The following is a 24,991-nucleotide window of genomic DNA, read 5'->3' as shown; positions in this document are numbered from 1 at the left end:
TCTAGTAAAACTATATAGCTGATCACGTCAATGTCAATTTCAGATGTTGCATCTTCCCAGCTAGTCATATATATTATATGAATAATTGTTTATAAATGTATAGTCTTCAGTAATTGAATCAAGAAGAGCCCAATACAACAGAGCCTTGCCTTAAAGTTTGTCCTGCATTGTTTGGTCAAAGTCTTTTTTACTGTACTGTTTGTGCCGTCTGCGTTTATTTGCCCCAAACACCAGATGTATCGACAGTTTGGGTATTTGCAGTAAGCTAGCTAGCAACGCACAGCCCTGTGTGTGGGAAGTTTGGACGTATGAATGGCAATTTCTTTGCAATTGTGCTGTCTAAAATTGTCTATGCTTTCCATCTTGAGCAGATTCCTATGCCTTTGTCAATTTTGTGTTTAGGATGATGGTCTTGAGGCTTCAGCATACTTGAAACTAAACCATGTCGAAAGGCAAAGGTGTTTATACTTGTTCCTAATGACCAAGAGCAAAACAGCTGCCGTTTTTGGCTCTTCCAGGCTGCATCACACTGATTCTGATTTTCAGAAAGTTAGAGAAATGGACGCAGCACCCAGTAATCAGGACGGGGGGTTCCAAAGCTATTTTACCAACCGACAAGCCCTTCTAACAGACTGAAGCTGACTCATGAATTAAAATATAATAAGCTTGATCTTGAGGCCACAAGGGTCTTCATTGTCAGTCCCAACTACACCACAGCTAGTAGACCAGTAGAAAGATGGACCCTTTTGGCAAAGCAGGGTAAACTGCTATTGATGACAGGAGCACTCTGATGTCTTCACTCACAATTGTCATGCCGGGACTGGAGGTTTTGAACATGGTTTTGAGGGAGGAAGGAGCAGGTCCCTTCACGTCCCTGTAGGCTGGCACCACAGCATTAAACTGAAAATGAGCAACTGGGAGCCAGTGTTGCAAACAGAGAAGTGGAGCGGCGTGGGGAAAACGTTGGGAGGTTGGACTCCTGATGGACGGCAGCAATCTGGACTCGCCGCAGGTGGTAGCTTGGACCAGAAAGACCGGCATAAGGAGGGAGTTGCAGACTCCCATTCAGGGTCTGACCTACTGCGGAACCATCAGCTATCTGTCTGACAACTGATTGCCTTTAAGAGCAACGGGCTATATATCTGGGGATCCGGTGTAGCCAATGCACGTCCGGGCCAACTTCCTTTTCCGTGCACTGCCCTTTGATAACAGTCCGATTAGCTACTTGAGATGCAAGACTGGAGTTTGGGTTGAAAGCCAACATGTACAACTGGAAGTTGTCATTTTAAATCAATTAAAAGCAAAATCATCGTCAGACAATCGGTGGGTTGCAAGATTTCCAACTTCTGCCTGAGTGTGATCCAGAAAGCCTCCTGTACCGAAGTCATGTCCCGTTGCCTACAGAATCTGCATTCACGCTTTAAGAGCTTTTTACAAGAGAGCGCATCGGTCATTCGTGATAGGGTTACAACCAGTTTACTGTCCAAAGTTCATGTGGAAGATATTGTTAATGGTATCAGAGGGGTCTGAGCAGGCAAACAGACTGCAGAATTCGGCTGCTAATTTGGAAATGGAGGCTGTGACAGGCGGGGGCCAGAGAATGCAGCAGCACGGAAGTGAGTCAGGATTTAAGATCAGACCAGAGCCTGCAGTTGTGGCGGCCCTCCACAGCAACAGTATGTCAGTAGGTCGTTTAAATGCGTGTAATAGTTTAACCGACTAGTATTTTTGGTGCCGACAAGCAAGGGAAGCAACGTTTATTAAACTAGTCGACTAATCTGGCAAATCCCTAGAAGGAACACAAATTTCAGGTGGTTCCTCAGCCACTCCTAGAGAACTGCAAGGAAAGCACTAATCCGAGAGAAAAGCACCATCTGTGATCGATTAACTAGCAGACAGGTAGCGGCTGAAGGCTGCCGCCGAGTGGATGTAGACTCTGCTCAGTAGCCTTGGTGCCTTGCTTTCCGGGCTTGGTCCACGGCAGGACTACGTTGGTGTGTGACAGCTGGACTCCGCTCACCCCCTTCTTGGGCTGACAGGCTTCAATCGACACATTAGACATACAATAGGTTAATTGCTTAACAAAAGAGCGAATGCTAACGAGCAAATATCAGAATAGTCAACTATTCGGGTCCAGCCCTACTGTACACATCGCGCATATCAATGAACGAATCCACCCGCTCAGTACTTTTCAAAATCGCCAGCTAGCGACGATGACTTCATTATGTTTGCGTCACTTTTTATTGATGGTTATTGGTCATGATTTAAGGGAACATTAGTTACCTTACCTATTCGCAAGGTAACTAATGTTAGCAAGTTAAGTTTAGTTTACTTGTTCTGCTACGGTCACCTTGAACAGTTCTAGTTAAAGCACCAAACTTGTTTCAGGGGCGTCATGGGGCGAGTTTGAGAGCGAAGTTCAATCCTTTTGAACGTTAATAAAATTGCCCAGCCCCTCTTTAATTCCAATGTTAACAATGCGTGGGAGGAGTGAGTTCAGTTGCTGTTCGACAATCTGACGAACAGACTGAAGCCTTCCACACACTGAGTGCTTCAAAGTGATAAGGGATTATTTAAACCACCATTAAAAAAACTTCTAACATCTCGTAAAATGTATGGCCAACAAAACTCGCTTCAAGATCACGCTGAGAAGCGGTACAACAGGTATGGCCAAACAGCTAATTAGGCGCAACAGGCGCGGCTGAAACAGTGGATGGGCCTGTGGAGCAGGGGTGCGTTCACAACCAGGCGGTCAAAGTAACTAACGAGGAAAAATGGATACAACGCAGACCCAGAGATCCTGTTGTTGCTCTGCTTTTGAATGAGGAGGAGGAAGAACATTAGATGAATAAAATAACGCTAATAACAACCTTTGTCGGTTCCTACCAGATATATCGGCATCAATACAGGGAGTCAGTGGTTAGAGGCGCCTCTTGCTTGATTTGATTGGCTGACTTGGCCAGGTGTGACATTGCCAGGAGCTGAAAAGTCGCGAATGTTTTTACATTTATGGGCGTCTGAAAAAAACGCTAGAAAACATGTTGCGCGGAGCAAGAGATTGGCAAGTAAGCTGTCCATAACAAACAATGGTTTTACGTGCCAGGGCCTATAGATGAGAAACACGTTTGTGCCGTTACCAATGTTCTAGATTCGTTTTGTCAGCGGTGACTAAAATGATTGCAGACTGCTGTTCTGTTGAAGCCTATCTAAAACAAGTTCTATAATTGCTAACGTGGAGGCCGCAGGAAAGATCAATCATGAAGTTGTTTTTATAAATATTTCCAATGTTTGTATTTTTTTGTTAATAACTTATTGTTATTGTTTGTTTTGATGTAGAACCGAATTATATAACACACAGAGACGTAAGATAAATAGATAGAAATGAACATTGCAGGTTAAATATAAGATGCAAGAAAAGAGTGTGTTACTCTGAGCAGATCAAAGGAAATCAAAAACCTCAAGAGAACAAAAAAAGCAGGGAGACAAGCAGCCGTATTCTTTTTTTCCAAAACTAAACAGAGTAAAAGTGTACAGACAAAGTCAGCCGTGTTCATGATAAAAGGGATTATTTCTGCTGTGGCTGCGTACACAGCAGCAGCAGCCATTTTGTGTTGTAGCATTCACAGAAAGCTATCTATCAAAGGGGGGTGGGGATGGGGAAAGTGTCGAGTAGCTAGCTTATTGACTGATTCAAATAGTTTAAAGTGAATGTTAGGAGAACTAGGCTTCACCAGGAGTGTGTTCCTGTTCAACATATGCTAGTTTAGTCTGGTACATGTAACCACTACATTGTCTGGGGAGCTTTGAATTCGTCATTCACCTCTCTAGCTCCCTCCCTCGTTGGTGAGCACACCCCTTCTGCTGCAATGGTTTAGTCCATGCCTGGCTGTAAAACTCCAGACTGGAGCCGACTGCTGGTGTGGGGGAGGGGTGTTGGCGCTGTGTGTAAAGGCTGTGGACTTCAGCTTGGTGCTAGCTATAGCTTATGGGATCTGATTTAACCGGTAGTTACTCCAAAGATTGTCTTTAGGTTGTCAGAGTTTCACCAGAAAAAGGAAAGGGAGCAACTGCATGTAGATATTTCAGTTCTGCCTTTCACCAAAAGTGTTTTTATTACCATGTCTTCAGGGAACCCAGGTTACTTTTTTATTTTGAACCTGGTGTTTTTTTGTTTATTCTGTGGTATGCCCAATCAACATTTATTGGCTTTTTTTGTAGCCATGACAAGAGGCTCCCTCTGCAGCGCACGGCTAAAGAATAATCACCATGTGCTCGATTCACATGGAAACTCCTGGTTTGGCCCACCCCCGCCCCCATCCTATTTTTCTTCCCTCATTTCCTTCTTCCCCAGCTCTTGCTAGTCTCCACTTGTTCAATGGGGGGGGGAGAAGAAATCACGCGTACAATGTTTGAGCAGTGGCAGACTAAAAAAGCAGTGCTTTTGCACTATTGCTGAACAGGTTACTCTTGTTTAAGAAAACTTTGCTTTGAAAGTAATATTATGGCATGTTTACATTCTGCATATTTGTCATTTCTCAACTTAAAACACAGAGATTTAAGTGAAAGCAAGCAATTTAATAAACTTCTGAGATTAATTGGTGCGTCTTTTATTGGAATTTAAAACTAGTTTAACTTTGAAAGGGAAACATACTCTAATCCGATGGATTGAAACGGGAAACAAATAAGGAAACATGAAGGAATGCCATAGGAAAGAACTCCGACTTCCTGCTCGTCGAATAGCAGCAAACAAAACATGTCTGATCATTTGCAAGAGGGGTTTGAGGACATGTATATGTGTTCAGTTTTCTGCAGGGTTTTCTGAGTGAGATTAATATGAAGTGCATTGTAGGCAAATGAAATGTGAGCGGTTCCACTTCACCAGGATATTCAAATGTATAATTATTTACTTGGCCGGTGCCTAGAATGTATCCTCACAAATAATATTTCATTATTAACAAACTGTTAGTATCTTTTGATTTACAGCTCTTAAAATGTACAATATCATCAAGATGCAAAAACCGCACCGAGTCTGTAATGCTGCTTGTGGGACTTCACATCTAAATGCATCCATCAACACACTTTCTGCACCTCTTACCCCGGAGACTGGAGCCTCTCCTCGGCATGCATTGGCTGAGAGGCAGCTTCCATCCACTCACATGTGTCTCCACTGTGATCGTAATCACAATCACTGCTTGAAACCAAGATGTTCAGGGTGAAATCAGTCAGCAAGGGGAATGTCAGTGACGAAATGTTCTGACTGCAATCATTTCTTTGAGCGTGACTAGAGAAATAGCATGAACAGGTGATATACAAGAAACAATTATGACAGAAATGATAATAAAAATGGATTTTATTGTTCCAAATACAAACAGCCTTTTAGCTTCGTTCACAATAAGTAAATGTGATGATGTACGAGTTGCTTCTGCTCTTCGCAAACAAACAATTCAAATAGAGCGGAGCCCAGATCGTTGTTACAGCCAAATAATCTGGCTACCTTGTGTTTAAAAAAAAAAAAAGATGCTAATTTAGCTTTTGTTATATGTAGCTAAATATTCCAGCAGATCCAATCATCTGACATTTTATGTCCTGCTGACAGTTGTCAACGCAGGAGTGGCTTTTAGTGACGCGGTGCCGCCGCAACAGGACAAGATGTGCTAGATACAGCAGGCTAGAAGGGGCTCTGTGTGGCTGCGTACAGAAGACCAGGTGGCCATTTTGAGTTTCAGTGAATCCAGATGCAGGCAGCGAAGGGTGGGGGGAGGGGAAGACTGCGCACAGTGCGCAGTCATGTTGGAATGCAGACTCTGCTCTCACTGGCTGACATCTTATTTTCCACTCAGTATTTATCATCCATAGAACATGTCTAATATTGTATTGTTACATTTTTTTTACATTGAGACCAACAGCATCCTGTGTGACTGGCAAAGTGTCAGGTTTACTGGCATACCAGTTTAAGCACCAACTGCAGTCTGAAGGAGAAAAAGCCTAATTATATTACCCAGTTATCTAGACCTATGTTCATGAAACATTTAGCACTATAACTCAGAACTATGTGAGCTGAAAAAATGGGAACTAATCGCTTTAGTTAGCTCTCCAGTCGTAGCTCAAGGTGTTGCTTAACAGCTCTTAGCAACTACAGTGAAACTGGAAACCAGGATGTAGAAGTGAGCATAATGATGTATGGAGATAACATTCTATGAAATCATTAAATCACATTTGCTGTTTTACAAGTAAGTTTTTGTTCAGTTTTCCCTCAAGACCCATGAATGAGTATGGAGATTTCTGCAGCCAGATACTGTGCTTTTTTTTTTTTTTTTTTTTTTTTTTTAGGAGGCGGGGTTAGTTATAGGATCCGTTCCTGCCTGTGTTCAGCATGCTGCTCGCAGCAGAGCTGGTGGCCATTTTGTGTTTCTGCAGTAGCAGAAAGGGGGCCTGGTCGAAGAACACACAGCGAGGTTTTATTTGCTCTCACAACAGGGCTATGATGTAGACTGTCGAAGGTTCAAATGAAAGTTCATTGTAATTCATTAATCACCCATTACTACTTCTGCTACTTCAGTTCATTTCCCTGTTTTTTTGTCTTAAAGACAAAACTGGACATTTGTATTTGCATTTGTAATTGTAAACTATTTTGTATTTAAAAAAAAAAACACCAGTAAGAACTTAAATTAGAGAAGTAAAAATGCACCATGTGCATTTCTCAGTTTTCAGGTGGGTGTTCATTGTTCCTCTTGAGTAAAGATCCCCCCCCCGTGTCAGAATGGTTCAGTCTGTTTAACAGCAGCCCTGTCTGCTGTGGGAGAGGCTGGGCGGTTAGAGGCTGCTCAGTGTGTCAAGCTGTGCTCCAATTTTTTTTTTTTTTCTTGCTATGCGCAACTAGCATTGGCCTGTGTGGCTTTAAAGTGATATTTCTTGCTTGTAAATGAAAAATAATTAACAAAAAAGAAAATACTACAGTACAGAGATCTTACCCAGAGAATCTTTAAATCTCCGATGCGGTCTTTGTAGTCAACCGTGAGAAGTAGTTATATTCATGCTTCAGAGGAAACATGCTTATTTGGATTATATGGACTTGTTTAAAGAAATTACGTTAAAAAAATATGCTTCAAAAAAAAAAAGAAAAACAGCGGTAGTGTATCACTTTTTGTGTCAAAACTGCATTAAAATGTAACTCCTTGCCCTCTTATGGCAAATCTGCAAATGCACTTTGTTCGATAGCCTGAATACTTGATCCTTTTTCCTCTTTTGTTTTTCAATTCCCCATCCCCCACTACCTCCCCACGCAGCAGAATGGTACAGTCCATGTTTGGCTTGGAGAGGCTGAGAGCGATAGAAGGAGAGAGAGAGTCAGAGTGTGTGTGTGCGTGAGGTAGAGAGAGGGAGACGGGGGAGGGTGGGTGCAGCTGCCTCTGGGTTGAGGGTGCTGTGGGTGTGCAACTTAGCGCTGGCTGTGCGCGGCTAGCTAGGCCCTGACTTAAGTGCACGTTGTGCTGCATTGTCATGCAAAAGTAGCTTCAATTGTTTTGTACAGTGCTTTACTGGTGATTTTTTTGATGGCACATATAATGAGAGGTTTCTACTACTGGGTATATAATGGTTACCATGGATATATATATATATATATATATAAATACCGATGTGGGTATATATAAATTCTCCAAAGCCTGTGTTGTTGTTTTTTTTAAATAGCCGACACAGTGGAGAAAGAGAAACAGACATTCATGGAAGGACCCCAGAGTGTTTGTTTAGCGGGATGTTTCTGGAAGACAAAGGAGGACGTGGTTTAGTTTTGTTTTAACAAATACAACAGAAAAAGCAAACTGTAGAACCATCGATGGCATTGATTTTCCTCAGTTCCTGATGAAAACTGCAGAGAATCAGTGGCTTACCTCACCAACGCAAAAAAAGATCCATCCGAGCCAGAATGGGATCATCGGTTTAAAACAAACATGATTAAACTAGTTATAGTTAGATAGTGTTTGAATATAATATAATGCTTACTGTCCAGTGTATTCTATCAATGCCTGATAATCACGCTTCTGTCAAACGCACTCTTTACTAATATAACTCAGGCTCCTCATTAGTTTTCTTTTTATCTCTTCCGTTTAACAGCAGAAGCTTGTTAGCCTTTAGCATGATCTGTAAGAGATTGGATCTATGAGCTCACATTACATCCTGTGTGGCTCTGGCCCACAGCGGTCGGGTCATTGGAGGGATAGTAGTTGGCTGAGGCTAACGTGCTCAGCGGCCGGGAGTGCTCAGTTTATTGCACATATACTACCTCGAGTGACCATGTCATCAGATGCAGTTCAGACAAACTATCAAATCTATCAAAGATTCAGAAGCCAGAGGCATTATGCATTTAACAAATAGCTGGTCATTTAGCAAATGACCAGCTATGTCAGGGTTTCTGGTTCTGTCTTTTGTTTGTTTGACTATGGTGAAAATGAACTTTTTTTTAGCACCAGAAGCCATCTTAAAACAATGGCATGGAAATGATGGATTAAACATAGTTTTATGATTTAACCTAATACATCCACAGAATGACAATAAAGCTCAAGTACTACACTTCCAGTAGTTTTTCTGTGTAACAGTGTTGTCCTTGGCCTTTTTTTTAAATCAATAACCTTTGCCTTTGGTGTTATTTTAGAAAGAAGAGTCCCCCCCCCCCCCCCCACCCCTGCCCTTTTGATAGAATGGTTTAGTCCGGGCTGGCTGTAGATTTCCATACTGTGGACTAGTTTGTGCTAGAGTTGGGGGATGGGTGTTGCTAAGCAACAGTCTGTGCCGTGTACTTCCCCTCTGTCTGCTGTGCGCTGCTAGCTAGGGTTGGTAATGACTGCACTTATAATGTTATATATGTTGGAGACACAGAATTAGATAGGTATTTGTGGCACCTGCAAACATACCATGCACTTGATTTACTCACCAGAAAGAGGAAACTTTTATTCTTTGTGATTTATATTATGCATTATGGCAGACTGCTGTGTCAGGAGCTTTAACCCTGACTTTCCCTTTTTTTAAAGGGGTTTAATTAGTATCTAGTATAGGCTCATGTAGGCCACACATTTCTAGTGCACACCCCTGCAAGGAGCAAGATGGTCTAGTCCTAAGTGAGCCCCTCCTCCTTCCTTTTATGTCTCCTGCTGGCCTCAGTCTGCTCCCACAATCAACAAATACGTGGAAGGCCTCAATCCCACACATCCTGCCCAAGGTTGCTATGTCTTTGTTTTTAAAGCATGTTTCACATTTCTCTCTCTTGTCATTTGAGATCTCACTCGGTGATTGTCATTTCAGCTTCACACTCTGCTCAAGGTTAGCCTGATACTTGTGGGTAGTGCTATGCTAGTTGAAGAAGGTCAAGTTTTGTCTTGTTGTTTGTGTTTGTTGTGTGTGTGTGTTTTTTTGTTGTTGTTTTTTTTAACAGGAAACACGACATGCCAACATTTTTCCTATGTCGGGGAGTTTACTGTAAATTGTGACTAATGTAGCCGACATCGGGAGAGACATTTTTAGCCCTGCATCAGCGTGCGCGTCACCAGGTCCATGCGTACATCGCTTGTTCCTGGTTGCACTCGCGTGTTTGGCCTCAAGTGACTGTACATTTATGTGTTCATAGCACTGTCAACACATTTGTAGTGGTTTGATCCAGCGCTAACAGTTGCGTTATTGTATTGGTCACCATTCATATTTAATTTGTATGTTGTATCTTTACGCAGCAGAAGATCGCAATAATTCAGATGATCCCATGGTGGGTCATAAGTTCTTGTGTTTATACCCTTGAAGTGTGCTGCTGTGGCAGGAAATTCTTTGAAAAAACTTTGAACAGGACTCGGGCATCGTCTCGTCATCGCTAACACAAGCTAATTTTAGAAGAATTTATACAGTTTTCAAACAACATATTAGAGTCATAGTGCATCAGCAAAAAATGGTGCTTGAATTATTATTTTTTACCCTAAAGTGGTCCTACTCGCAGCTCCTGCTGCTGGCGCTTTAACATGGGTTAACTCGCATACAGTTTTGTCTGTTGAGGAAAAGGTTCCAGCATTTATAACGGAGCTCAATGATGTGTTTTTGAAAGCTAGAGTAGCCCGAGCTCAGCGGGATGCAATAAACAAAGGTTTGGAAATGGATTGGCAACCACCTGTCAGAGACCGATCCGTTATTAAGTGCTTTTTATTTGTACCAGTCTAGTTTGTCGACCAGGGACATACCCAGCTGGTATAAAAGACAAATGATACCTCATTAAAAAACATGCTTCACCGTCTGGAAGCTGTTCTGGGGAGACCCAACATGTTTTGGCATGTTCACGTACGGTATCCCGAACCGAAATGACTCGTACTTTTAGTTTGTGATCAGCTTTCCCGTCTTTTTTCTAAACAGCTTTGAATCACGCTAGGCACGATGGCATGTTGATGGCATGTTGAAATATTATTGCATCTTTCACATTTGAACCAATAATGGGTTTTTCTTTCTCCCTGAAAGAAAGGTCTGATGTTCCTCTTAACTGTTTGAAAAGGGAGGCCAAGTTTTCTTTTTTTTTTTTTTTCTTTGCTTGGCATCACAGAAGCTTTAGCTTTGTGCAGTGCTTATTTGGGGAGAGGCTTGTATGTCAAGTTTGGCCGAGCACTTTGTGCGATTGACTCAGTGGCCGATCACCTGGTGTTGAAGCAGAGGGCGGCTGAGGATAAGATCTGAAACAACAAACCCCGATGTTGCAAGTTGAGAGAGAAGCAGTTGTCAAAACCCAGAGAAAGAGAGACGGTGGACATCTCTCCTTGTCTGCTATTGTTGCAGCTCCAGAGTCACATGAAGGCATGTGTGAAAAAACCCTCGTCTGTTTGATAGCCTGGTAATCAATGACACGGCAACAAACTCAATCTAGTCATAGAACAATATCAAGATTTCAAAATAAAAAAACAATTGTGCAAAACCTCTCTTCTTTGCACTGAAATCGCAGCATGCTTGTTGACTCCAGTTACACGCAATCCTGCGCGTGATAAGTTTGACAGAAGATGCATCATTTTTAAAAAGAAAGGGAAAAACAGAGACACAATGAAAGTCTATTGAATGTTTCGTGTGAGTGGATGGTATCACAGGAAACAAGCGTGACTTTATGTAGCGTAAATTCAGACCCATGCACTTTCCCTTTTAAGCTTAAGTCTGAATCTATTTGCATCTATGCTGTTGAACTGAACCAAGTAGGTTTTTCCCTTTTTTTTTTTTTTTTTTTTTTTTTTTTTTTTTTTAATGACCTTACTCAGCAGCAATTTACACACCAGGCATGTGAATACTCGCCGCACATGTTTCATATTTGTTTTATGCAATTCTCAGAGTCAGGTTCAGCAGTGCACTCACTAATAGAAAAGCCCTATTTCTAAATATGGGCTTAAAAAAGAAGGAGTTCTTATACTTACCACATTGCTTTTATGGTTAATGTATATATATATATATATATATATATATATATGTATAAACCCTAACGGATTATATATCAACAGGGTCACCATAAACCAAACTGAGTGGCTGAGGATTAGCTATAGCATGTATTATAGGAGTTGGAAAAGTAGAGAAATAAAAACATTTTATCAATGTTTATCTCCGGCTCATATAATGACTTTATATTATATATTCTAAGTTTTCTGACTTTCTGCAGCATCATTCTGAGCAGATCAGTGATGTTTAGCAGGCTGGTGGTGCTGCAACCTAATACCTCTGATAGAGAACCCAGTTCAGCTAGCTACCGGGAGCTCAGCCTGGCAGCAAAGAGCAGAGCTGACGGCCATTTTGAGTTTTCTCCACTGCATCAAGGCGCAGTAAATGAGGCTGTAGGATGGGGGAGGGGGATCATGTGCTCTGCGCAGAGTGCAATAACATTGGAATGTGAGGTACCAGTGATCGTGCTCACAACTTCCACCGCTCTTTATCTCTTTATCTCTCTTATCTCTTTATTTATTTAATATCATTTGTTTATTATTTAAGCTGCTTTTTCTCGGGTTACATTGAGAGCAATTGTGCTGAAATATCTTCTTCAGGAGTTTATTGTCATTGCAGGCAGCAGGATTGCTGATATGGAAGCAGAGTAGGAGTTGTGCGTGTGCGCCAGCATCTCAGAGTGCTGCTCGACTTTTTGCGGTTTAAAATATTGTCCCTACACTTAAGTCCGGATCAGTCCCTTTAGTGAGGCTGCATCTTCCCCGCCCATGTGACAGCCTGCCATGTTTTAAAATGCACATGGCTAAATTCAAAAAAAAATGTAAGAGATTGAGGCGTGTTCAGGTGGCTCTGTCAGCTGCAGTCCTGCAGACCAGCAATGCAGCAACGTGTAAAGCTAACCACCCTAACAGAGAGGAACTGAAGCAGCTTAGTGCTCCCAGCAGGTCTCACTTTAAAGGTTACTTGAATGATGGCCGGCTTCGCGTTCTGTTCCTGCGCTGAAAACCGGCAGACCGATTTACCCACATCCAGAATCTACCATTTGAAATGTCCGCTTTTTGTTATGACGTGAGAGGTGTTTGATCTCAAAAATAAATGAATCCCTTGTGGCAGCACATTCTCAAGGTCATCTTTACGGAAAAGGCTTGTTGAGAAAGTGTATGAAAGCCTCTTTCCCACGGTTCCTCTCTCTTTTGAATCCTTTTCGTGTGATTGGTTAGAAGGTCACGTCTCTAATTTGGTTCTTTTAGCATGCAAATAGCTTATTAGTCTGCTCTTGTACAATAACTTTAGTTTTAGAAAGTATCCTGCTGTTAAGAATGTCACATCATTCTCAGAAACCGTGTGACTGTTCGATATATATATATATATATATATATATATATATATATATATATATATATATATATATATATATACACACACACACACCAGCCTTTTCTGTCCAGATGGGTGGTCAATGAATTCGTCATAAATGTGGATATACTTCGTGGCGACCCCACAAATAACTATCTACTTTTGGTTCACTGGGCCGAGTTACAGCTCAAGAGATGGAGATAGAGCGCTTAATTCAGTGGAGCTAAATTTAGGGCTACTCTTTCATTTGCATGCTCTGTGGATTTCATACATAGTTGATGTCGTCCTCATAGTTTGAAGCAGTAATATAGAATTTGCTAAATTTCTAATCTCTTTTCCCCCTCAGGTTGTCGAGGCATTCTGTGGTAAATCAATGACCAAGAACCTCTCAGGTTGAAGGTGAGTTATCCACAGATTACCTTTTTAGTGTTTGTGTTGCAAGTTATTTCAGAGCAAAGCACATTTCTTGTTTGCTACTGAATGAGAAGTGATAATTGTGCTGCAGCTTAGCAAAAGTCTTCTGCAGCACACAGCTTTAATGCATTTCATTTTTTTTTTTACTCACATAAAACAAATGTTTCAATTTCCTGTAACACAGGAAATGAATGCATAGGAAATATGACGACTAGCCTCAACACTACAATGTGTGCAACAATCAGAGCTAAGTACGGGAAAAAACCCTCCAGGTTTTGCATAACCTCTTTACTGCTGCCAGAACAGCCTTGACTATCCCGTTCTGATTGGCTGAGGCCTGAACCAGTAGGATCGGGGGGGGGATGGGAGGAAGGTAGGTTGGGTTGCTGCTGTTAACTTCAATGTCATTTCTGTTCTCGGGATCGGTGCTTTGGTAATCATCAAGTCCATAGGTTGATCAGGAAATTAGGGAAGTGGAATTTGTCAGAGCAGTTAGAGCTTTTTTCTGAGTGACATGAAAGAAGCCTCTCTGGTTTACTGAGCTGCAGCCTGACTGTTGTCACAGATCCATCTATGTGTGGTCGGGCAGTAATGATCTGACTGATTTTGGCTGGTCAAATTTGAGCAAAGAATCAGTGCTGTCAGGGAACCGACCAGTTTGGTTTTCAGATCTCTGTGAAAGAAGAACCCTCTAGAAAAGAACAAACAAGAAAAGCCACGGGGCTCCACAGTGACCTCTAGTGTTTGCTCCGACACACTGCAGTCCATTTCTGTACCATGCAGTGCGTAAAGTCCAGGGCAGGCTCACAAGCGGGATAGACGGTGCTCTTTCTGCTAACGCGAAGGGTTAATGTAGATCTTCACCAGGTTCACCAGAACCTTTCGACAGCGTCTGATCTCTCCTTGTCCCTCCACAGGCAGCAATGGAAGTTGTTGTGACCGAGGAGAAGAAGAAGATCTTCCGTGCCAGGAAAACCATGAAGATCAGCGACCGGCAGCAACTGGAGAGTCTTCACACCACCTTGTTGACCGCCACTCCGGGTGTGTCCGAGCCGTCTCCGCCGCCACTGGTGAACGGCACCCACAAAGAGGACGGACAAAAGGCGGGCGACAGGGAGCAGAACAATGTATCGGACTCAAACTCCCCCCAGGCCACGTCCCCCGCCTCCCCTGCTCCTTTCCTGTCCCTCAATCTGTCCCCGTCTCCGGCCTCTTCGGAAAGTCCAAAAGACAAGGAAGAAAGTCCGACTTCTCCCACGTCGCCATTCCACTCTCTGAACTTTGAACTGAAAAAGATGGAGGGCGACGAGGAGGAGGAGGAGGAGGAGGAGGTGGAGGGGAAGGAGAAGAAAGGTTCACCAGTGTCCTCATCAAAGGATTCCGTTACACCAGCATCAACAGAATCCAAGGAAAAACAGGAAAAAGACTCTGAGGTGACCCCGAAGATGGAAAAGAAAGAGGTGAATGCCCAGAATGTCTTAGTAAAACTGTCTGTCACACACGTCTTTATACCGGGTTAATGTTGAAGTAAGGATAGATTGAAACACTTTTAATTAATCAATGGTTAATTCTGCTCTTCCCCAGGAGGACCAGACTACAACAGAGGACCCAGATGTGGATTTGTCGAAGAATCCCGTCAAAGGTTCGGCTCCACGTTTGCCCGTCCCCGCTCCAGCGTCTGGCTGCACAGAACCAATGGATACCGATAGTGACACTACAAAGGCCAAGACCCCCGCCGCCTCCGCAGCCAAAACAAAAGATGAAAAGCCTTCCTGCCCAAAATCTAGCGCTACCGATTCCCCTCTCACCGGTCCTTCCTCGTCTCATCCAGCGTCTTCTAAGGATCTGAAACCAAACAAAGAAATCAAAGCGGACGGCGTGAAAGAAGGAGAGGAGGGTGTGAAGGAAGGATCAATCAGGGAGGTAAAGATGGAGGTGGACTCGACCAAAAAGATGAAGACCGAAGTTGGAAAAACAAAAAAGCTTTCTCGGCCATCTTCCACTCCACCATCTAACACAGGTATGAGAGAGTGGACACCGTTCAATAGAAAACCAATGGAAATGTGGCATTAACATTGAATCTGATATATAAAAAAGCTTTACGTTCTTGTTCTGTAGTTGAACCAAGGAAGACCCCAAATGGGAGTATATATGGGGATGTTGTGTTTCAAAGTTATTACAGAGACTCTGCTTGCTATTATAGGCTGTATTACATGTTAATAAGATGCCATTTAAATAAGTACGCAAACAACATCTCTTTGTCAGAGCCTCCCTGCCCTGACCTTTAAACTCCACAGAAGCTCACACCTTTGCAAGTCTGCAAGTTTAATAGATCTAATTGTAGGGATTTAATAACAAACATTCGCTTCTTAAACTTAATGGAAATAAGTCTGAACGAGAGTCTCAATTCCTTTCAACGTAACATGTATGTATTTAACACGAATCAATTGCGTTCTAGTTCAAGAATTGATGAAAAAATATATATTTTCAACCCAAATATTAAAAGAATGTCAGGAACTTTATTAATTTGAGTTATACCTTAGGTGTAAAGCCAAAGTTATGGCTTTGGGGGAAAAAAACGACTTAGCAACATTTTGTATTGGCAAAACCCTAACTACCTAAGAAGCTTTTTTAATAACATGCTTTAAATATATACTTATTTTACAATACTGGTTCTTTTATACAATTACAAATGACCACTCTTAGTCTGATATGGTAAACTCTTGGGTGTAAAGCAAAGAATCAACCATACAGATCTTGTTTATGCTCATACTTTATACTCGTACTCAGTTTTTTATTGCTTACACATCCAGTAGTTCAGTTTAAACAAAATTGGACTTGGAACCCTAAAGATTGTACGCAGTGAGGCTAACTGGCTTTCCAAGACAAAGGCTTACTTGTCAAGCAGATAGTGAGACTGTAAAATGAACATGTGAAACACAAGGAATCCTTCACATCTATTAATGTTGTTTGAGAAACCTGTTTTTGCTTGTTCCGTTTCATCCTGCTCCACCAGAGAGTGACGGAGATGGACCCTGAACAGAACGGTGCCAGCAAGCATTTAACACGTACAAGGTACTTAGTCTGTTTTCATCTTTTTGTTTCCCAAAGCAGCGACGGAGGAGAAGGGCTCCACATCGGGACTGAAGCGCACTTTATCAGAGAGTTTCGAAAAGGATGGACAAACCGTCAAACGGGAGGGGAAGAGGCCCAAGGTGGAGCGCGAGGAGCTGGAGGCACAACTGGAATTTAAATTTACCGCAAAAGCCGGCGGTCACCACAAACTGGGAAAGGTTTGTACGAGCATCGATGCCGAATTCTGAGCCAAACTGAAATCTGTTTTTTTTTTTTTTTTTTTTTTTGAGGCAAATGGATCTTTCATTACTTAACCTTCCTTTACTATTTCTTCATCCCTTTACCTGACATTCCTTCTCAGATTGTGCAACAGCTGGTCGATGAGCGGCTGAGGGTCCTGGAGCAGACCATTTTTGACAAAAATTTCCAAGAGTTGAAGGACAGAGTAGACAAGATCGACTGTGCCACCAAACACCAAACCGCCATCACCACGCTCCAAGTGAGTAGACCGTCCCTGCGAGAATCACGTGCTTCTCTTTTTGTTCCTGATTAGTACTAAGGAGTTAAAGCAAATCTAAAGTCCCCTCTCTCTCTCTCTCTCTCTCTGCCGTTTGTTTAGGCCAAGATAAACCGGCTAACGAAAAAGTTCGGAGAGGCCAATCAGGTGTCGGAGAACAAAAGGAAACAGGAGGTAGGAAGTTGTTTTCCTTTCCTTCCACTGTGACATCTATGAAGCTGGAATGGAAGCGATCGCGCTCTAAAGGAATCCAAGATGTTCTGACAGAACGCTGTCTTTGATCCGCAGGCCCTTGCTGCCGCTGCCGCTGCTGCTGCTGCCGCCGCCGCCGCCGCTACGGCCGCAGCCGCCGCCGCTGCCGCCAAGACTGCAGCCGCCACTGCTGCCGCCAAGCCCGCAACTATTGGAAACAGCCCTCAAGTCCAACGGTAAGTGTGTCCATGGACAGAGCGGTTTCTTCTCTTAAGTCCCTGTCAGTCATACTATATATATATATATATATATATGCGTTAACTTATGAATTTAGAAGTAAGGTTCTCTTTTTGGAAGTGATTATGGTAATCGCCTCAGTGCAAGCTCACGTTTGCCGGACCATTTCATCACAGTGATGAAATATTTACATAAATCTAAAATGTACAGCATAGATTTGTTTAAAAAGTGTTATTTTTTTTTTTTTTTTTTAATCATACAGCAATCTGTGCACTTTGTGTGAATGCAATTTGGCCTTTGTATGAACGTGACAATACCGGACTGAAGCTACACACGGAGCCGTTCACAGCGAGAATAGTTGACATTGTCCCAGGTTTGCTATCTGTAATCAACAGAGACTGAATTCCAAAAAACTAATGGACACAATAAAGAATCCCTACATCGTCCAAATCCATACCGTTTTGGGAAGTCCCCTGTTCGGGATGTCGGGATCAACTTTAAAAAAAACAAAACTCTTTAACTTCCAAATAGTTCTTAAGACTGGTTTGGAATAACAAACACACACACACACACACACACACACACACACACGCACACACACACACGTGTCAGTCTGTGTTTCGCACCTGCAAAGTAACCCCCGCGTTGGTCCAGGTCCTGAGTCTTGTGACGTTCTACAATGTGAAGCCGTTTCCTCAGGCAGTGCAGAGTGTGGTTAAAACTGCACCTCTCCTCCCAACAGCGTGCTCCGTCGGCAGACAGTAGAGCCGCAGCCGGAGGCGCTCAGAGAGGGAGTGGCGCCCTCTGTCGCTAAGACTCCTGCACTGTCTGTCAAGAAGGAGAAGGAAGAGGAAGGGATGGAGGAGGAAGAGGACAAAGACATGTCACGTCACATTGCCATGGCCAAGAAGCTGGCAGAATACAACGAAGGCAAATGCCGGGCCGACGTTAAACTCCGCCCAATCACGTCCAACCTGGAGAAAGGGCTGTTCCACAACTGCAAGAGGAGCTCAGGGACTCCCAGACCCGACCGCTTCGCCTCGTATCTATTCCGCTACCTGGTCCCGTACGACGTCTACTGCGAATGGGTGGCCAAGGTCAACTACGTGGGATTAATGGGCAAGGAGGCTCTGCCCGCCAACCTGAGGAGGACAATGAGGATGTACATTGAGCGCAGGTTCCCCGAGCTGTCATGTGACGGCTGGAGAGAGATCCGCGACGTCATCAATGAAATACTGCGAGTGAAGAGGAGACCGGAATTTTTTCGGGAATTCAGCGACAAAACTGCTGCGTCACTATGACCGCCTTAAGTCGCAGGAACAGAAGCATCCTGGGACAATTGTCATTAAGCAGCATTGAAATCATCCGAAACCTTTCGTCTAGATATCATTGCATTTAGATTTTTTTCGTCAGCGTTTATTCAAATTTATTTTTAGATTGAAAAAGGATACTCCCCCCCGGCATCGCTCTTCAAAACTATACTTACAGTACTTACTGCTAAATGCTGTAATGTACTTCAATTATGAGTTGGAATCTTCCCACAAGTTGTTCAAATATGACGTCTATGATGTATTCAACTGAATAAAATGAAATCACCTTACCACATTCACTCGTCTTGCTTAAATGGATATAAACGGCTCTAAGCATAAGCAATTTTTCTAAACAGGCCGATCCGTACTTCCATGGAGGTTAAGCAGATTCCAACCGTTTCTTCGTCCAACACAGTTGGTGAGTAGCAGGATTTTTTTTCTTTTTGCTGTATGTTGTGTTGGTATATTCCTCTTTTCATTAGAACAACCAGAGGCTCAATGGTCAGCAGTGTCACTACCATAAAATATCTTTGATCAAAAAGATGTGAGTCTTGGTCCCGATTCTCCCAACGTGGTGTTTGAATGTTCTCCATGTTTCAAAAGACCAAAACCAACGATGAGTCGAGCCTACCAACAAGTATTTCCTGCCTAAGGAAACAAACCTTAAATACAAATTCCTGAACCGGACGCAGCACCCCCACGCAAAAGGCCAAACTCTAGTGTGAGAAAGGATGGCATTGATCACTTCCCAGACAGAGATGCAAGCACTGCACAGGCAATCACTTCTCCCATGTCTACTGTGGGAAATGGCAAGTCCATCTTCGCCTGAACAAGGACAGAAACAGTTTTTTTGCCGACCACAAGGCCAAATAAAAAGGTTGTAAAAAGGTTCCTGTTTGGAACCAAACCAACTGAAATGTTCCAAAAGTAATGAACATCATTTGTTATTGTTTCTAAAATAAACATTGGTGTGGTCAATAGATTGGTAAATATGCCTGATGTATCAAATGTGATACAAAAAAAACAAAAAAAAAAAACGTTATTTAATTTTTTGACTAAAGGACCAATAAACACTTCGATATCAAAAAATCTGAATTTTCTGAATATTATTTGATGTGTCAGGGTTAGGTTGGACATATGCTTTCCTGCTCCAGTAAACACTCACTGGCACACAGAATGTGTGGCAGAAGATCCGTCACTCTTTACTCTTGTTTGAGTAATGGTTGTCTGGGACTTTTTAACACTGACAGACGAAAAAATACCAGCCTTATCCTTTAAGTGTCCTTGGGCCTTAGCGAGGGTGTGTGATTGAATGTATCTGCATGGTAGTGCTACAATGGCTGCTCTCTGTGTGACGGCTTTACAACTATTTGAAGTAATAAGGAGCGGATGAGTAAAGGAGCATGACATCCTGAAACATTTCTCCTATTTTCTCTTCCAGCTCAATCAGCTATGGTCAAATCTCTGGCCCATACGACTGCTACCGCCGCCATGGTTTCACAGGCCCCCATCCTCCAGCTGATCACCACCACATCTAACGCCTGCTCCACCTTGGCCGGCGGCATCACCACGCAGAGCCCCACGGGCACGCTGCTGCTGAAGACGGCCAGCGGGAGCAGCTTGATGGCGGGGGGCCAACCGCTCCTCATCCAGCTGCCGCTATCGATGACCAATGGGCAGGGGGGAACTCTGGTCAACTTCCCCGTCTCCTCGCTGTCGGCCGCCAACTCCCTCGGCAAGGGCAAAACCACTACTACCACCGCCACTTTTATACTCAAGCCCGCCCCCGCCATTACCACCTCGCCGGCGTCGGCTGTGGCCACCGTCCCAGCGCTCCAGGCCTCCGCCGGCCAGATGTCCTCTGCCCAGATCTCTCTCGCCCGTGCTGTGTACCAGGGCGGCGCTGGGGGGATAACTACACCCAACGCGGGGGTATCCGTGACCACGGCCAGGACGCCGGCTCAGTCCGTGTCTGTAGCGGGAGCTCTGTCTTCAGCCTCTTCACCTGCCACCTCTGGACCGGCAGCTACAGGTTCCACCGCTCCGGGACCGCCACAGGGGACGTCTCTGACATCAAAGACAGGTAAGATAAGATAAGATAAGATAATCCTTTGTTAGTCCCGCAGCGGGGAAATTCGCAGGATTACAGCAGCATAGAGGATAGTGCAAAGGTGGGGTGGTGCTTAGATTTACAAGGCTGTTGTCTTTAGAGGTATTTAAAAATGTCAAAGAAAGCTTGTGAAAATCAAGTCGTAGTCCCAGAAATGTCAGAATGGGATTTAAAGACTCTCGGCTTTCCTTGTTTCATAAGACACTTATGTTTATTATTATTGTTTAAACAGCAGTGTGTCATCTCACCGGTATCTTGTGTTGCTTGATCCATCCGTTGTCTTTGTTTTGTCTAAAGAATAGCGAAGAGTTGCTGTTTTTTATTTTCATTATCTTTAAATTATCTCAACACTTATCCTTTTTTTCTCAGACAACCAAGCTACTGGATCCACTCCATCCAAAGCAGCCCCTCCAGGGGGACGACCCAAAGGCTCCGTCATCGATCTCACTGAGGACGATGATGACGTACAAGGTAAGGTCCCCCCCCCCATACAATAACATTTATTTTTAATTTCATGATTTGTTGTCTCACACACTGTAATGCATAGCAGTCTAAAATGAATTTGTACGTCCATGTTCTCCAGTGACAGGAGTGAAGAGTGCCACTGTCACAGCTCCCTCACCATCCCAGCGACCGAGCCCCGTCGTCAGCGTTCCCAACAGTAAGTCTACTTTGTATTGAGGGCAGGGAAGGGCCACTTTGTGCAGACATGTGATATTGTGACAAACGCATAAACCAGTGCTTTACAATGCTTTCTGGCTATTGGACACTATTGTGATCAAATCTAGTTCTAAATTAAAAAAAAAAACATTAATCAAAGTGACAGAATGAGTATTTTAGATGCAAAACACCAAATGTATGTCTGTAATGTTTTCCATGTGCTCTGCTCTCAGGCGCAGCAGCAAGGTCGTCCCCGCAAAGCAATCAGAACGCTTCCAGCAGTCCTCAGCTGACAGTCCACCACCGCCCCCCACAGGTGAGGATTTGCGACTGCACTTTGAATGTTTTGCACAAATGTAGTTATTATTATTCCATAACTTATCTTTTAAGTTTTTGGGGATGTAATTTGCATATGTCACGAAATGTGAGATCTGTGGACCTTATCCTCACAGGCTGTTTTTAAAGGCAAAATAGATTTTTAACTGTAAAATGTTCAATTCACAGCTCTTTGGAATTTTGAGTTCCTTACTAGTTCTACTTTCAATATGAATGATAATTGGGCTTTTTTATGTTTTTTGACAATCTATGATCTAGGGCTGTAAAGTCCTAGTCGACTGGTCGACTTATTGGTCGATACGTTCTGGGTCGACCAAAATTCTGATTGGTCGATTTTTTGCTGTGTAAATTTCATAAAGTCGTCATCAGGAGGAAAGTACCAAGTGCTAATGGGGGTGTTTTCAGAGCCCTGTTTCACAGAAAACAGCCTGTCTTCAGAGAACACCCCCCTTGTTTTCACTATTTTGGATTAGCCCAACCCACTAGAGACAGGTAGATTGAAGAAGGTCCATGTTATTCAACGTCCGGTGGTTTAATTGCTGAATATTTATTTTTATTTTGAGCGTTTCATTTAAGTTTCATTTGAGTCCTCCTCCTCTACCATCCATGTCAAAGACATCGGCAGTGTGGCAGATTTTTTCCAAAATAGATGGCGGGAAGAAAGTCGAATGTAAAATTTGCAAACAACAGTTCGCATATCACAGCTCGACTACAAACATGGCGTATCATCTAAAAACGGTAATATTTCAATATTATAGCCTATTAATATCATATTAAACATATTTCAATATTTTAGTCTAATAATAGTTTATTCGTTTTATAACTGCAGGCGCACCCGCCCGCAACAACGGCAGGATCCATTGGTGTCGTGGAAGGCCAAGGTTTTAAGAACCTGTTAAAAGTTTTGGAACCTGGATATTCAGTGCCAGCGCGCCAGACAACCATGCATGCACTAACCGCAAAATACGAGGGACTCAAAGAGAAAGTTTCAGAGTTAATACAACACAGCGAGGCACTGAGCTTGACCACAGATATGTGGATGTCTCTTCGAATGGAGTCATATATGACAGTGACTGCCCATTTCATTGATGGAGACTGGAAAGCACAGAGTCTTGTGCTTGAGACAAAACAAATAGAAGAGGCGCACACAGGAAGAAACATCGCTGCGGCACTATCTGAAGTTGCTGATGCCTTTAAAATTCCAGAAGAAAAGAGAGTGTCTGTTGTATGTGACAACGCGGCTAATATGGCACTCTGTGTGGAAACACTAAAGGAGTCACATGAATGGTTGGAGATGCAGGGCGTCAGGTGCGCCGGGCACACTTTGCAGCTCTGTATTAATGCTGCGCTCAAACAAGAGCCAATTTGTCGCGCCGTGGCTGCAGCACGTCATCTTGTGACACATTTTCAAAAGGGGCACAAAGCAAATACTGGGCTAAAACAGAAGCAGGAGCAGCAAAATGTCCCTCAGCATGAACTTATTCAGGATGTGTCCACACGTTGGAACTCAACATTTTCAATGTTGGAGCGACTGCTGGAGCAACGCTGGCCCATTACCGCAGTGCTGTCTGACCCAAACTTTACCAACAAGAGCGAGAGCAGTACACTGGACCTCACTACAACACACTGGAATGCGGTAGAGGACATTAAAAATGTGCTGAAACCTATGATAACCCTGACGGAGCTGCTGTCTGAAGGGGACAACGCGTCCCTGTCTGCAACACTACCCATGCTGGCAAACTTAAAGAAACGTCACCTGACCATCACGGATAATGACAGCCCCATTACCCAAAAAATGAAAAGCAAGCTGGTCGAAGAAATTGACCGCAGGTGGGAGTTTAAAACCCAAATGATGAGTGTATACATTAAAGCTGCAGTAGTAGACCCTCGTTTTAAGCAGCTGTCTTTTCTGGATGATGCCAAACGAGACGAGGCCTATACAGAAGTTGCACAGCTGGCAGACCGACTGAGTGCACGCAGCGCAGCCACAGGTGAACCTGGAGGTGAGGAGCAACATGTGTCAAAAAAACAGAAAACCGACAAAGAGAAGGAGATTGCGATGTGTGGAGATGAGGAAGAACTGGTTTCTACAGAATCAGGTGGGAGAAGCATAGAAGAAATGAAAAACTATCTTCAGGACAAAACCAAAGTTGACTCTGGACCATTGGGGTGGTGGAAAAGAAACCAAGACAGATACCCGAGCCTGGCCCGAGTAGCAAAGCAACTGCTCTGTATCCCTGCAACATCCACGCCTTCTGAACGCATTTTCTCCAAGGCAGGATTTCTTGTCAACAAATCAAGAAGCTGTCTCCTTCCAAAGAACGTGGATATGCTTGTGTTTCTCGCACACAACACAAAAAAGTGTGGATAGTTTGTGGACAGTGGACACTGATTGTACTCTCTGTGAGTGAGTAGCCATTTGTTTATTTCATTGTTTTTACATTATTTCGTTTTGGACATTAATAACATTTTAATAGCTTTGCACATTTATTTGATAAATACTTGTAGATTTGGGCATTTTATTTATTTATTTTTGTATTTGTTCTGAGTGAGCCTTCCTTGTTATTGTTATTGCTAAATAACGAACTTTTATGGTTCCCTTTTATTATTGTGCACATTTATTTCTATTTATTGGATTTGTTTTTTTGTTTTTTTTTGCCTAATGCGCAATTGCGCCGTGCCCACTGTTTGTAGGCTATTGTTTTGAGCCTTTGCTTTATTTTTGGTACATGATCTGGGATGTTTAATAAAGATAATTTTCCCTGAATTGCCTTTTGTGTTTAATTGCCTTCTTGTGCTGATATCAGTATATATTTTCGGTAATCATGGGCTATTATATTGCGCAGCGTGATATTCGGTATCGGCAAAATAATGGCCGATAAATGAATATAAAAAAAAATAAAAAAGTATTGGCGTTGCATAGTTTGTCCACCAGGGGGCGCTCTAACGTCCCAAACCCGCTGATTCAGGCAGAGTGAATGACGGAGATCGACGGAGATCATCGGTGTTGTGTTGTTCATGTGTGCAAGTGCGTTCATGGTAAGTTGGCAACTGTCACGAGACATACATTGCTTGAATAACAATTAAAATAACATCCCCATCAATTCTCTAAAGTCGATAAGCATGACTTAATTCATGACTACCATGTCCAGTTTTGCTGTTGTTACGTGTTAGATGAGAGTGAAATGGATTTAGCCAACATTAATTGTTACAGTATAGTTGACTGACTGTCGGTTTAACTCTTGACAATGTGACTGAAGATGTATTTCTTTAATAGCATTACAGCAATGAGACGTATCATCTCTCCCCGGCCCGTTATTTGGAAAACTGTTTTTTTTTAAACGTCTT

At 43.0% G+C, this 24,991-nt stretch overlaps 1 protein-coding gene across 1 annotated transcript in view; it reads left to right on the top strand.

Moving 5' to 3' along the window:
- Positions 1-24,991, top strand: part of atf7ip (activating transcription factor 7 interacting protein) — a 32,215-nt gene that overhangs the window by 5,208 nt on the left and 2,016 nt on the right. The window contains 12 exon segments of the mRNA XM_054603865.1: positions 13,139-13,191; positions 14,124-14,666; positions 14,791-15,226; positions 16,318-16,499; positions 16,643-16,780; positions 16,901-16,972; positions 17,087-17,226; positions 18,894-18,955; positions 19,979-20,620; positions 21,017-21,118; positions 21,231-21,308; positions 21,541-21,623. Of these exon segments, the coding sequence (XP_054459840.1) occupies positions 14,130-14,666; positions 14,791-15,226; positions 16,318-16,499; positions 16,643-16,780; positions 16,901-16,972; positions 17,087-17,226; positions 18,894-18,955; positions 19,979-20,620; positions 21,017-21,118; positions 21,231-21,308; positions 21,541-21,623 (2,472 nt within the window). The 5' untranslated portion in view covers positions 13,139-13,191; positions 14,124-14,129.

The sequence above is a fragment of the Anoplopoma fimbria genome, chromosome 9, assembly GCF_027596085.1.
Source record: "Anoplopoma fimbria isolate UVic2021 breed Golden Eagle Sablefish chromosome 9, Afim_UVic_2022, whole genome shotgun sequence".
Taxonomy (NCBI): domain Eukaryota; kingdom Metazoa; phylum Chordata; class Actinopteri; order Perciformes; family Anoplopomatidae; genus Anoplopoma; species Anoplopoma fimbria.
Note: the sequence above shows the minus strand (reverse complement) of the source record. Positions and strands in the feature narration are given on the sequence as shown.